Source organism: Ailuropoda melanoleuca, chromosome 6, assembly GCF_002007445.2.
Source record: "Ailuropoda melanoleuca isolate Jingjing chromosome 6, ASM200744v2, whole genome shotgun sequence".
Classification (NCBI taxonomy): domain Eukaryota; kingdom Metazoa; phylum Chordata; class Mammalia; order Carnivora; family Ursidae; genus Ailuropoda; species Ailuropoda melanoleuca.
The window spans coordinates 59,409,423-59,423,485 of record NC_048223.1 but is presented as its reverse complement, the minus strand read 5'-3'; the positions used below and the strand labels follow the sequence as shown (position 1 = coordinate 59,423,485).

The following is a 14,063-nucleotide window of genomic DNA, read 5'->3' as shown; positions in this document are numbered from 1 at the left end:
TGGAGCTGTGCAGAACAGATTCGGGCGGCCCTGAGCATGCATACGGGACGGCAAGCTTCTGCATACTCTCTAATGGTCAAGAAACATGCTGTAGCGGCAGATAGAGAGTTTTAACCAAGTCCCTGTGGCTCCAAAGCCCACGCTCTTTCTGTTCCTCCCACTGCCTTGATGTTTCCTGTCCTTTTCAGCGCATCATGTGCCCCCAGGTCTCAGTATTGACCTTTAGCTGCAATAAACCGTAAGCAGCTATTAGCTGGAAGAGCGTGGAGTGCTCGCTGTGGCAGAGTCCTTAATAATTACTGTATCACTTGGTCCAGCGGAACGATCGGGGCACATGTGACAGTATCCAATGCTGTCCCTCTATTTTAAGAAATGAAGTCTAATAAAGGATAATGTTGTGGTCTGAATGTTTGTGTCCCCCCCGAAGTCCTATGTTGAACTCCGACCCCCAGTGTGATGGTGTTCGGTGGGGCCTTTGGGAGGGAACGCGGTCATGCAGGTGGAGCCCTCAAGAGTGGAATTAATGCCCTTATGAAAGAGACCCCGGAAGGCTCTCTCCCCTTGGCCCCGTGAGGTCGCGGCGCGAAGGTGGCCGTCTGTGGACCCAGAAACAGGCCCTCACCAGACACCGAATCTGTGGGCGCCTTCATCTTGGGCAGCCCAGCCTCCGGAACCAGGAGAAGTGCGTGCTGTTCAAGCCCCCTGGACTGTGGAATGAAACAGCACGAATTCACAAGTAAATCTGGCTCCGAGCCGCGGAAAGGATGGGCTTCTGCTGAGGTTTAAAGGAGGAAGAGGCGCCGAGGCGAGCCCCACTTGAGGCCCACTTCTTGAGCCAGGCCAGGACCAGGAGGAGAGCTGAGCGCGGATCGTCAGTGAGGGTACTGCTCCCCGCGCTGTGGCGCCTGGAGAGGAAGGGATGCGGCGGCAAGGACGTGCTGACGTCAGCAGTTCTTTTATTCCTGAGTTTGAAATGCCTGCTCTTCAAGCAGACCCAGACACCTAACACAGCTGGGTCTGAGGCCAGACCTGAAGGAAGAAGTCCCTTGGGAAGGCACGATACGGACATATGTACTGCCCGGTGACGAATTTGAGCTGGACCAGCATGGCTGCATGGGACAGAGCAGAACAGATCTGGAGACCGAGTTTACGAAACCCTTGCCTCTTCCCCTGGAGCGGATTGTACCACCAGCCACTTACCTCACACATTTAAAACACAATCTCTTTTTACCTCTGAATAAGCACATGCACAGGGATGGACAAGTTTTCAAATGCATAGATGATTGTCATGTGACTGTCATGGCTGATGTACATGGTTCACTCCATTCCCAGCCCTCATGTCATCAAGCACCGGGTGGGGGGCGATGGTGGCTCAGAAAATGTGGAATGGGGGGCGCCTGGGTGGCACAGCGGTTAAGCGTCTGCCTTCGGCTCAGGGCGTGATCCTGGCATTATGGGATCGAGCCCCACATCAGGCTCCTCTGCTGGGAGCCTGCTTCTTCCTCTCCCACTCCCCCTGCTTGTGTTCCCTCTCTTCCTGGCTGTCTCTATCTCTGTCGGATAAATAAATAAATAAAATCTTTAAAAAAAAAATGTGGAATGGGCCTTCTTCCTCTTTCTCTTCCTGTCTGTCTCAGAGTTCGTGAGGGTAGTGTCTGGGAAGATTGCACACGCGTGCATGCGTGTGTATGCATGTGCACGTGCCCGTGTACGTGCGTGTCTGCACGCTGATAGCAGATGCCGTGTCCCTGGCACACAATGACTTGGACAAAACCCCCAGGCAGTGGAGGGGGCCTGAGGGACTGAGTATACAGGGGTCTTCGCATTGCACCCTTTACAGGCAAGGAGAAGCTGAAGCACCAAGTGATTTTAGAAAATTACTTGCCAGCAGATGGTCTCAACACACAGTGCAAAATTTAGAATCAATAATGCCAGATTAGCCACATGATTTATATAAAACCAAGCACTACAGTTTTTAGATCATTTTTAGAGGAGAAACTATTTCGTTCCATGTCCAAATGCAAAAAATCACCCTGTGGTTGTATGCTGGCAGCTCATGAAATAGCCCCAGCATGGGATGTCACCTTAGGACTATTTCCTTTAAATGGGGGCGAATCCAGTCTTTTGCAAGGAATACCCTGATACACAGCTGACTGGCTAAAGATCAGATTAACAAACTCTGTGTGTGTGTGTGTGTTGGGGCACCGGGGTGCCTCAGTTGGTTAAACGTCTGACTCTTGATCTTGTGGTCATGGGATGGAGCCCCGAGTCAGGCTCCACGCTCAGCGTGGGTCTGCTTCAGACTCTCTCCCTTCCTCTCTGCCCCTCCCCACCACCCATGTATGTGCCCTCTCAAAATAAAAACAAGGTTGTGCGTTGTAAATATAAAGGTTGTTCACCACAATGTAGAGAGAAAGTGTGACTGCGTTGCTGACAGGCATGCAGGGTCCAGGAGTGCATCCAGCACCCTCTTTCCCTTTGTAGGCACACACACCCGTGCGTGTGTGTGTGTGCGTGCACTCCCAGCATGTACGCCCAAGTGATTTTACTCTCTCAGACAGTGCAGACTTGCATTCGGACTGGAGGACCGTGGCCTTACTGTTGACAAACCATGAATGCCCTTGTCTGCTTCCTCCCCACTAAGAACCGGGATAAGCAATTGGGTCGGCGGTTAGAGAAAGCTGAGCGACACGCATCCAGAGCACTTCGGCTTCTCATTTGCAAACCAATCGTTTTCCAGCCCTGTTAGGAGATCCACTTTCTGTGGAACACAGTGGCTTTCTGGGTTTCTTACTTCTGGGTGACCCAGGGGGTGGCCGGCCCACAGCAGGCTGACTGCTGCTGGCCATTCGTCATCTGACTCAGTTCAAGGAGATGCCCTTTGTGGGGAGGCCAGGCCCCCAGCTCAGGGCCGGCCATTTAGTCTTCAGGGCTTGGCTGTAAAGTTGCCCAAGGGGATTTCGGGGCCTGCCGGCCAAGTTTGGTTTGGCTGACTTAGCGAGCTGTAGTGAGGTTCTATCAGCTTCTCATTAGACAAACACCTGCATTTAAATCAGTAATAACCAGCTCTGTGTCTCCAGGGATTGCTGATTTGAGAATAACGCACAGTGTCTCTGATTACAGAGCCCACCTATTATTAATTGGCAATTCTTGTTTTTTGGGGGGCAAGCATTACCATCTGCTTCCAGGGGGAGAGAAATTCTCTGCCATGCCCTCCCCTAGTCCCCACACTTCAAATCCTAGATACCTTGAAAAAGTTGTGGGACTATTTCCAAAACGACTATTTCTATTATCTTTCCAGAAGGGCTGGTTCACCAGGTCAGTGATGATCTTCATAGACTNATGCGTGTGTGTGTGTGCGTGCACTCCCAGCATGTACGCCCAAGTGATTTTACTCTCTCAGACAGTGCAGACTTGCATTCGGACTGGAGGACCGTGGCCTTACTGTTGACAAACCATGAATGCCCTTGTCTGCTTCCTCCCCACTAAGAACCGGGATAAGCAATTGGGTCGGCGGTTAGAGAAAGCTGAGCGACACGCATCCAGAGCACTTCGGCTTCTCATTTGCAAACCAATCGTTTTCCAGCCCTGTTAGGAGATCCGCTTTCTGTGGAACACAGTGGCTTTCTGGGTTTCTTACTTCTGGGTGACCCAGGGGGTGGCCGGCCCACAGCAGGCTGACTGCTGCTGGCCATTCGTCATCTGACTCAGTTCAAGGAGATGCCCTTTGTGGGGAGGCCAGGCCCCCAGCTCAGGGCCGGCCATTTAGTCTTCAGGGCTTGGCTGTAAAGTTGCCCAAGGGGATTTCGGGGCCTGCCGGCCAAGTTTGGTTTGGCTGACTTAGCGAGCTGTAGTGAGGTTCTATCAGCTTCTCATTAGACAAATACCTGCATTTAAATCAGTAATAACCAGCTCTGTGTCTCCAGGGATTGCTGATTTGAGAATAACGCAAGTGTCTCTGATTACAGAGCCCACCTATTATTAATTGGCAATTCTTGTTTTTTGGGGGGCAAGCATTACCATCTGCTTCCAGGGGGAGAGAAATTCTCTGCCATGCCCTCCCCTAGTCCCCACACTTCAAATCCTAGATACCTTGAAAAAGTTGTGGGACTATTTCCAAAACGACTATTTCTATTATCTTTCCAGAAGGGCTGGTTCACCAGGTCAGTGATGATCTTCATAGACTGTTTTGGGACCCCTTCACCCTCCCGCACATCCACTAGAAGTCGGGTTTCTGCTTTTCCCTGGTGACAGGCTTCACTTGGGGAAGGTCCCAGAATTTGCCCTAAGGCCATTCTCACAATAAAGGATAGAGCACAACTCACAACCAGACACAGCAATAACCGTAAACATTTTAATCCAAAAACAAAGTTGTGTGCGAGTGTTCTGTGACACGGGAAGGATGGCTTGGCTCGGAAAACAAGCGAACATTCCTGCGAGTTTACTGGAGTGCCAGGCGAGACAGGCCTGCTCGTGGGAAACCGCGTAACTGTGGTCGAGCGTCATGTGAGTCCGAATGGCTTTCCATGCTCCCGCAGGACTCGATGTCTACACTCGGGTCACTAGAACCGCTGGGTCTTTTTGCGGGACACTTCAGACGTGACTGCATGCACTACCATGTTTTGGTAAAGCTGCCGCTGGTTTGTACTGAACATCCATGTGAATGTGGTGAGCGAGGCGAGGTTTTCTCTATGCGGAGAGGGAACCCTACTGCGTCTGGCCAGCGCATGGCATGAGGCGCGCTGCTGTCCGTGTCCCGAACGTGGTTAACGTGAATGTAGAAAACGCCCATCAGTAGTGAACATGCAGGTATCTTATTGTCCTCAGGGCAGGGAAGAGGGACGAGGCTCTACTAACCCTAGCTGTTTGAAGATACTACATGGCTTTTGTTAGAACTTTCAGATTCTGGAAGTTGTGCGCGCCGTGGCCTGGAGCTCCGGGCGCAGCTTGGAGCAGCGTCGGGGAGGGAGGTGTGCGGTCAGGTGTTTTAGCGTTATGGGAGGCTTCCTCCGAGAACCGGAGGTAATGTCACTCTCTAGAGCGGCCCTCGGAGCTGCAGAGCAGGGCCCCTGGCCAGCCCCGGCCCTACTGCTCGTCGGAAGCACTCTGCTGGGAGGCCGTGTCGTCCAGGCCCATNTCTTCCTCCGAGAACAGGAGGTAACGTCACTCTCTAGAGCGGCCCTCGGAGCTGCAGAGCAGGGCCCCTGGCCAGCCCCGGCCCTACTGCTCGTCGGAAGCACTCTGCTGGGAGGCCGTGTCGTCCAGGCCCATGTCCTCCTGGCTGGCTCTCCTGCACAGCTGTCCCTCGTTCTCTGCAGTGGCCTCAGCCAGTCGGAGGTTGTGACGCTGTCCCTGCTCCGTGGCCTCGGTGGGTTCACACGGCTCAGAGAAGTGCTTGAGAGAAAAGAGAAGCAGAGAGTCTCATCAATGCGTCAGGCCACTTCTGCCCACCTGACCCCCTGCTGCCGGGGCTGACCTACCCCACCGGTGGGGCAGGGCTCCGAGGGCGGGTGCGGGGGCCCGAGGGGCTGGCCTCCGCCAAAAGGAAGGAAGCCACGGGTCTACCGAGCCAGGGTGGGTCGGGGGCTCTGAACACGGGGACCTTTCTCCCCGTGATGAGGACGTGCTGGGCGCATGAGCTCTCAGGTAAGAGGTCACTGTGTGCCTGGGTGTCCTGGGTTCTGGCCAGTGCCCCTCCCCCCTGCACACACTGCCCCCTGGCAGAAACCCTAAGTCTGGCAAGTTGGCACCTGAACGAACAGTAATGCAGATGTCCAGCGTGCCAGGGACGCTATCGTCCTGCGGGAAAGAGAACTTGCCAGAATCCCAGAAGCACACCCACAGGCAGTATCTTAAACAGATTGGGGGGGTAGAAGAAAAGTGTGTGATTTTGTGCATAGTCTGAGGAAACGGAAACCTAACTAGACCTAGTTAAAGCTCCTGAAGTCACCAGCCTACTTGCCCTTGGCCCCGGCCTGTGGAGCTTCCCAGGGGGTGTGGCCCCATCCTCCACTCCAAATAACCCCGAACCGAAGCCGGGCAGGCGACCCTCGTTCTCTGTAGAGAGCGTGAGCCTCTGGCAGGAGAAGGTGCGAGCACGCAGAAGGGGCACACGAGACCTCCAGTGTGACACCCGTATTTGCCCGGCCTCCCGACCACAGAACTTCCTTCCTTCCTTCCTTCCTCTCGGACGAAGCTCAAGTGTGACCTCACATCAGCCAGCGTGGAGCTCTGCGTAAGCAACCGTTTAGTTAGGGGACGTCCTTCCACCTCTCTTTTTCTAATGTTTACACACATGCAAATGGAAGGCTGCCTCGGCAGCTGGAAAATTAAATCCAGCGCTAGGAATCGGCGAGAGTCTAACTGCAGTGCTGGCGAGAGTCCTCTCCTCTCCCGCAGGCCAGAGTGATGTGAAAGGAAAATGAAGTAGGACACGCTCCTGCTGTGCGGATACGTGGAGAACATTCCCGCTCACCTCCCGGTTCAGGGCTGGGGATCACAGCTGTGCTGAGCGCGGGCATCGGACACCCTCCGGGACCGCCCGCCGTGACCTTAGTGCCTACGGCACGTGTGCCGCGTATCTTGTCTCTGAGCATGGCCAGAACACCTCCTGTCTAGCGCTACCTGGCATCTGGCACTCTGGGAAGCCCGTGGACTGGGCAATGGGAGTCTACAGGCAGCTGGACGGTGGGGCGTCAGGCCAGCAGCCCGCACACCTGCCCTGGCCCACCGGCCGAGCCCCTTACCCGTGTGGTCTGGCTGGCGGCCCGGGCCGAGGGGCCCATGACGATGTTGACGCTGCTGGACGACTGGGTGTCACTGGTGTTGCCTCCCTCCGCAGCAGAGAGTCCAGAAATGACCAGGGCGCTCGAGAAGCTCCTCTTGCCGAAGAGGAAGCTCAGGGTTGAGCTGGTGGACGAGCCCAGGCTGGACCTGATCAGCGCCTCGGCCCGCTCTCGGACGCTCAGGTGGCCCGTGGTGGTGACGGGCGGGGGCTGCGAGTGCAGAGAAGCGGCCGACGTGTGCAGGGAGCGCCGGCTGCCCGAGAGCCTCTGGGCCAACTCGTGGACCGACGTGGATGTCTGCAGGAAGGCCTGGCGGCTTTCTAAGATCGGGCCGGAAGAGCTCAGCGTGGCTGGCCTTTGGCTTAATGCCCCTTGGGCCTGGACAGACTGACTCCTTCCTTTCCTCCTGCCTTTAACAGAAAGCAGAACAGGTTGCCAGCGCAGACGGGCTTACCTGCATCAAGGTCTGTGCAGTGAGGTGGGCAGCCTGGGCCCCAGGCACCCAAGTCAGTTGGCCATTGTCAAGGCTGGGATGGCCCCACGGGGGGCCCTGGGAACTGAAGGGCTTGACCCCAGGGCACCCCGCAGCCCAAGGGCGAGTGGGAAGTGCTTCCATGGGGAGCACAGACCTTGGATCCTGTGCTCATGTGACCAGCAGTGATAAAGGGAAAACACGCAGGCTTTTATCATTTTTAGTTGCCTTAAAAAGGTAAGGGGGACAGGTGGAGCCACATGCCAGCTGAGCCTTTGTTTTCTGCAAAAGTTTTCCCTTAAAATCAAGGTCTTTATTAAAGAAGCAGCCCTCGCAGGGCCCTCACAGAGGTGACTGGCCAGGCCCAGGCCTGCTCCGACAAGCGCCCCAGCTCCCTTGTGCCGGCCGCTGCTCCCCGCAGGGCCCCTCCCGGCCCCAGCCCTTGCCCAGGCTTGTCGAAACAGAAGGGTTTGAACTGCCCCACATACTTGGTCCTGCCCACGTCTCGGGGAGAAGGAGCCTAGCCACGCAGCTTTCTAGAGAAGCAGGAGGAGGAAAGCATGTGCTCGCTAGAACACTTGACCGCTTAACTTAAGCATCAGGAACCACTAGGCTCTAAGGTTTGACTGTTACTCGGAAGGGAGCGGTCAGTGAGGTCACAGTTCTACCAACTACCTTATCGAAATGTTTCCTAAAGCTTCTACAATTAGGTATTCAATTGATAAGAACAGAGGGGGTGAAGGGGGGCCCCTGAGGACTGTCCCGTGCATTTTCTCATGTTTCACCTCAGCCCAAATCATTGATGGAGCATCGGGCAATTCTAATACACTCCCATGTGTCTATGCGAGGTCCCGGGAAGTGAGGTGTCTTTGAGAGAGAACTCCTTAGGGAAAATGTGTTAATATGGGGATTCCAGGGGTGCCCCCAGCCCCGCTCCTCCCCCCAGCNCCCATCTGGCCGAGCCCCGCTGCAGAGCTGGGCCGGCTACTCTTGCAGAGGGAAAAACAGGGAGACAGGGACCCTGACGAGTCAGAATTAGCGGAGACGGTGTTGTGTGAGTTTATTCAGAGTTTGACAAGGCCAAACATCTGTTTGTGATTTACCCGGTAATGCTGACTGCTGTCCAAAAACACACCACACCCATGCGCAAGGCCGTGATTTTGATGCTGATCGCGGACCACCCGCACTTGGTGGGGGAGCTTCTCAGCTCATTCCAGAAACGAGGGGACAAAGACCCATCTATCTGTCAGAGGGGAATGGTCTATGTTCAAGGCAAGACAGGGGCACCCTCCCCCATGTCCTCACTTCAGACTTTCTCGTGGCTCTCTCTATTGTAATCGTGGCCCTTGACTTATTTCTAAATTAATTTTGCGAGTGGAGCAAGTAAGCAAACCATGCAAATGTACTTGTGCTGTTCGGGATCATTACTTGATCATTTAACTTACTTTGCCAATTACTTCATTATCAGATTATGAGTATTTCCCCGGAAAACCTCTTCAGGACCCGGGTTCTGGAAAACCCAATGATTGACCCTTCTTGGTTCACTAGCCTGACAGTTTCCTCTCCAATGTGGGATTCCGATTAGCTAGGAATTCCTGACTGCCTTCCGCAAGGAGTCACCAGTGTCCCCCACAGGGACCAGTCCCCTCCTGGCTGGGACGTCGACTTTGTAGCGGGGCAAGAAGACGGCAGGCAGTCGGGCCAAAGCTGAGGCCACACGGGGAGTGCTCGGCACAGCAGGGTCAGCAGACGCACAGGGCGGCGGACTGGGGACAGTGCTCCGGCCTGAGCATGACCCCGGGCCTCTGGGAGTCTGGCAAGGGCCCAGGATCGGCACGCTTGGCTGGGAACTGAGGGAAGGAGCAGTTGGGTCCCCAGTTAGAGGCTGGCCCTCCACCTCGACCCCAGGCTTCCCTCCCGCATGGCGTTTAGCACATGGGCCGTCACTGTCTGATTTGTGGTAGTGTGTGGTACTGGCCACGGCCCTCCTGGCCCCCTTGAGGTGACAATGACTGCATCATCCCCACAGGCTCAGCACATGGACTGGCAGTAAGGGACAGCAGGGACTAACCTGCAAAAGTGACCTCACACTGAGCCCTCAAGCTTCTTAAATGCCTGATTAGGAACAGAGTCAGCCCTGGCAAGAAATTCTTATCCTTGGCCATTAGAACCATTTGGGAAGCTTAGAAAATGCTGTGCCTTAGAGGCTGAGACCCCTGGATGTGCACCTGCCCCTGGGCCCTCACTGTGCGTGGGACGGTGACCTCTGGGGCAGCGAGCTGGGACAGGGATTCTCCCATTGTTCCAGGCCAAGGCCAGAGACCTGGGCATAGGAATCCCCTCCCCTTGCCTGGCGAACGGCCTTTAACATGCCCGCGCTGGCTGGGCAGGCTCCTGGCTTCCCTTCTGGGAGCTGTGATCGCCACTCGTGTGCACACAGGGCTTGATGCAGCTGCACCGAGGGTAAGGAAGCCAGAGAAGCCCCGGCACCATGGGAGGGCCCACGGGGAATCAGGGACGCCGGCCTGCTGGGAATGGCGGGTGGGTGGCTTTCCACCACTGGCTGCATCTCAAGCGGAAGATCTCAGAGCAGGTGCGAGCTCCCCAGGGCACAGCCAGCCAGCCAGGTGGGGCTGCCCCTCCCCACGAGCGGCTCGGCTCCTTCTCAGGGCCTGCTGTCCCTGGGACCCCGGGGCTTCTGCACACAGGGCCTTAGGAATGGAAAACGTTGTGTCCTGAGCGCTCTCTGAGCCAGAAACCCTCCCCGAGTGCCCAGGCCACTAGGTGAGGAGGAGGTGGGGAGAAGGGGCCCCAGCCAGTCCTTGGAGGGCCAGCTGGGTATGGCTCTCCCCCCAACACTGCGGGCACTTGTGGGTACTTGCTGTTTACCAGGTGCTAAGGGTACACAGCATGGGAGCCTGGGGAAGCTCTTGCCTTCCTTTGCTTTGGTCCTCCGAGTCCTGGGGCTCCGACATGCAGCCTACAAGACAGTGCGTGTTACTAACTGCCGAGGGACTGGGAGAGAAGAGACGAGGGTCCTGTCCTTGTACTGCCCACGGGGAGCAAGCAGGGCAAAGAACCTCCACAGAGGGTGGCAAACACCCCTGTGTGGCTTTAACCACAGCGGTAGTAAGAACAAGGTGACACTGAACTTTCCAGGGGGCAGGAAGGACAGGTGTCCCCATCCTGAGTGTGGCAGAGGCAGGTTGTGCCTCTTACGTACCCATTTTGGGCCTTTTTAGATTTCTTTCGGGGGACCTGCTATGCCAGGATCAGCTGGGGTGGGGGGGCAGGTAGCGGGAGGGCAGGAGGGGTGATCCCTGCCTTCTCTTGTCTGGGACCCATGACCCCCAGCTTCCCTCAGCTCCCTGGGTCCCCCTGGGGACACTGATCCGAATGGTTGGAAAGGGTGGCCCCTCCGCAGGATCTGTACCCTTCAGCGGACCAGCTGGGGATCGTGGTTGCCTCCAGGGACACAGCCTGGATGCTCTAGGGGTAGCAGCAGCCTGCAGGAGACCAGGGGTGTGGTCCTCAGCTGTCCTTTGGGGTCCCCCTTTTTCCCAGGCCAGGGTCCTGTCCCCAAGGCATCCCCAGGAGTGTGTCCACAAGTAGGTTTCCTGGAGAACTTCCGAAAGATGTAAAGCGGGGCCCTGGTGGGATTCTGGCAGGGCCCTGGGGCACCGAGGACAAGCCGACAGGATCAGCAGCTCCGTGCTAGTGCTCTGGGCTGAATGAACAGAGCTGGTTACAGCTGAAGGCCCCCCGGGAACAGGACGCAGCGTCTAGCCCTCACGGAAGCCTCAGTGAGAGTGGCCGAACTCAGCTCTCAGAGCCGAGGGGGGACCCATGCTCTCGTTATCCACCCAGTGTCTGCTGAGCACAGGGCCACTGCAGACCTGAGCGGCCGCCTAGCTGGCACTTTACAGGGCCCTACTCAGGTCCTCCTCCTGTCCACCTCCCCCCACAGGACCAGGGAGCTATGGAAACAAGGGACGAAGCTGACCCACTCCCACACACTCCTGCTGAGACCCCTGTGCTGGGCGCCTGGCACTCAGATCCGGAGCCCACACGGACTTCTTCCCCGGGCTCCCCTCCCCAGCCCTCCTGGGGCTGTCGGCAGGGTACAGATGGGGCATGGATGTGTAGACTAGGAGGTCGACACACATGCAAAGGGCCGCTCGCCAGGTGAGGGGCAGAAGGGGCCGTGGGTTCCATGCGTGCTCCTGTCCGGGCCTGCAGAAGTTAGGGCGGCCACACCGAGCACCTGCCACGTGCCGTGCTCTCCCAGACAGGTGACAGCTCCCCGCCCCTGACCCGCTGGTGGCCGTGCTGAGGACCCGCCTGCTGGAGCCTCTCTCAGTGGCATTTGATCACAGGCTGAGCGAGTGAGTGGGGACGAGGTGACATGGGGAGAAGCATGTTGAAGCCGGAGGAAGCAGGAGCGTGAGGCCCTGAGGGGGAGTGTGCTTGAGGGATGGCGGGGAGGCCTGCAGGCCTGGGCAGCATGAGCCAGCGGGGGTGGGGGGGTAGATATCGGGGAGCTGGTCCATCATACGGTGGACCTTATTTGGGACTAGGGCTGTCGCCCGGGTCATCTGTTAAGGAGGTCACCCTGGAGGAGGGTGGGCCTTCCTCCCTTTGACCAGCGTCCTCAAACGGGGGAGTTTGGACACAGACATGCCCACGGGAATGCACCCCACGAAGATGGAGGCAGAGACGGGGTGAAGCTTCTATAAGACAGGGAACTTGGAGACTGCCCACGACCCCCCCCGGAGCTGAGAAAGAGGCCTGGCCTCTGTTCTCCCCCGGCCGTTAGCAGGAAGCTGATCTCCCCACACCTTGGTCATGGACTTGTACCTTCCAGAACCGCGACACAACCACTAGTGTTGGTGACGCCGTTCAGTGTGCGGGGCCGTGGCCGCCGCCCTCGCGAAGCGGTGCAGATCTACTGTGAGTGAGGCGGGCAGCCCTGACCCAACCAAGGGACGATGCAAAAATGACCCGCTCCGGCTGCGAGGCCGAAAAGAGACTTAAGACCTTGTGCCGCCGTCAGGGCTGTGGGAAGGGCCTGAGAGAGCAGGAGAGCAAGAGAGAGAGGTTCTTCCTGTGTTCACAGGGGGCAGGGGTGGCAGGCCCCGGCCATCGCCCTGTCCCTCCCCCCTCCACCCCTCTGCAGGGAGGCCCTCTTCCTGCAGGCCTGTCAGCTGCGGAGCACAGGGCAGGCCTGCAGGGACCCTGCCCGCAGCACAGATGGAGAGCTGGAGCAGCTGTGGGACAGCGGCCTCATCAGCTCCATCCTGGGCTTGGGAGCAAGGCCGGTGCTTGATGAGGGGACACAGCGTCCCCAGGGCCAGAGTGATGGGGCCGTGCACAGTGGTTAGGATGGCAGGTTCTGGGCCCGTCTTGCCTGGGTCTGTCTGTATCCCAGCTGGGTGACTCCGGGCAGTGACCTCGCTGCTCTGTGCCGGTCTCCTCGGCTGCAAGAGGAGGCAGGGAGGGCCTCTCTCTTCAGGTCGCAGTGAGGACCTGCAAATCTGCACTGGGAAAGCACGCAGGATGACCCTGGGCAGCAGCAAGGGCCGGGGACTGTTACTTAGTATGACCTGTCACTGCTGTAGGGGTGTGCCTGAGAGAAGCTGGGTGGGCGGGTGCACAGCGGGAGGGGACAGCGGCGAGGCAGGTGGCTTCAAAGCCACAGGTGCTCGGCCGTGGGCTCCATCAAGCCCCCAAGCAGGAGGACAGCGGGGGTGGGGGTGGGATCTGGCTGGTGGAGGCCCGAGCTCTTGGAGTTGGAGGCGGGTGTGCTGGGCAAGGCTGGGGCTCCGTGCCGATGCTGTGTGGCCTGGCGGGCACCCGCGTCCCATCCTGCCCTCAGGACCCGGACACCCTGGGCAGTGATTGCTCTTCCCATTCACAGCCAGAGGTCCACAGCCAGGAGCACACACAGATTTCTGGGGCAGATGTTGGAGCAGAATCTTCCAGAGCCCAAACCAGCCGTTAATTTTTCATTACTGCTTCTTAAAACCGCTCCTACCAAGGTCACTCCTGGCTTTCTGTGCTTCTCTACGCGGTACCGAGGCGGGCCTGGGACATCACCCACGGGCCTGGGCTCCCAGCCCATGGGACCATCGGCCCCCACCCATGGCTCGAGGCTGCCTCAGGTTCTGAGACTGCCCGCCCCCACCCCGCCTACTCCAGACTTTCTCTGGTGCAGACAAGTCACCAGGACAGACATGCCAAGCACACAGGCATTTCTCCGTTTGGAAGCTACCTTACATTTTCCCACCTGGAAAATCGCTTCAGTAATTCTGAACCTTAGCGTTGCTCATGCAGTAATAACAAATGTTAACGAAGCAGTAAGACACTCCCCGCCTGAGAGGGAGCTGCACAGTGAGGTGTTGGTCTGGGCAGGGGTTCTGCTTTCCCTCAGGGCAGATGGCTCCAGGCAGGGGCAGCTAACATCAACCACTCTGCCTAGCTACCCATCCCGCTCTTTCTCCCTACCTATCTTCTTTCCTTCCTTCCTAGCTTCCATCTTTCCATCTCTCAGTCTCATCTATCTGTCCCTCCAACAGTCACCTGCATCTCTATCTCCCTATGTATCTGTATTATTCTATCATCTATCTTTTTTTTAAAGATTTTATTTATTTATTTGACACAGAGAGAGANCTGTCCCTCCAACAGTCACCTGCATCTCTATCTCCCTATGTATCTGTATTATTCTATCATCTATCTTTTTTTTAAGATTTTATTTATTTATTTGACACAGAGAGAGATAGCGAGAGAGGGAACACAAGCAGGGGGAG

General features: G+C 57.0%; 1 protein-coding gene across 1 annotated transcript in view; it reads right to left on the bottom strand.

The window, feature by feature from the left end:
* Nucleotides 1-4,349: 4,349 nt before the first annotated feature.
* The window catches only part of PCNX2 (pecanex 2), a 296,677-nt gene continuing 286,963 nt past the window's right edge, over nt 4,350-14,063 (bottom strand). Inside the window, exons 33-35 of the mRNA XM_034662505.1 lie at nt 6,747-7,195; nt 5,138-5,394; nt 4,350-5,002 (exon numbers count right to left, since the gene is read on the bottom strand). Of these exons, the coding sequence (XP_034518396.1) occupies nt 5,221-5,394; nt 6,747-7,195 (623 nt within the window). The 3' untranslated portion in view covers nt 4,350-5,002; nt 5,138-5,220. The remainder of the gene's footprint in view (nt 5,003-5,137; nt 5,395-6,746; nt 7,196-14,063) is intronic.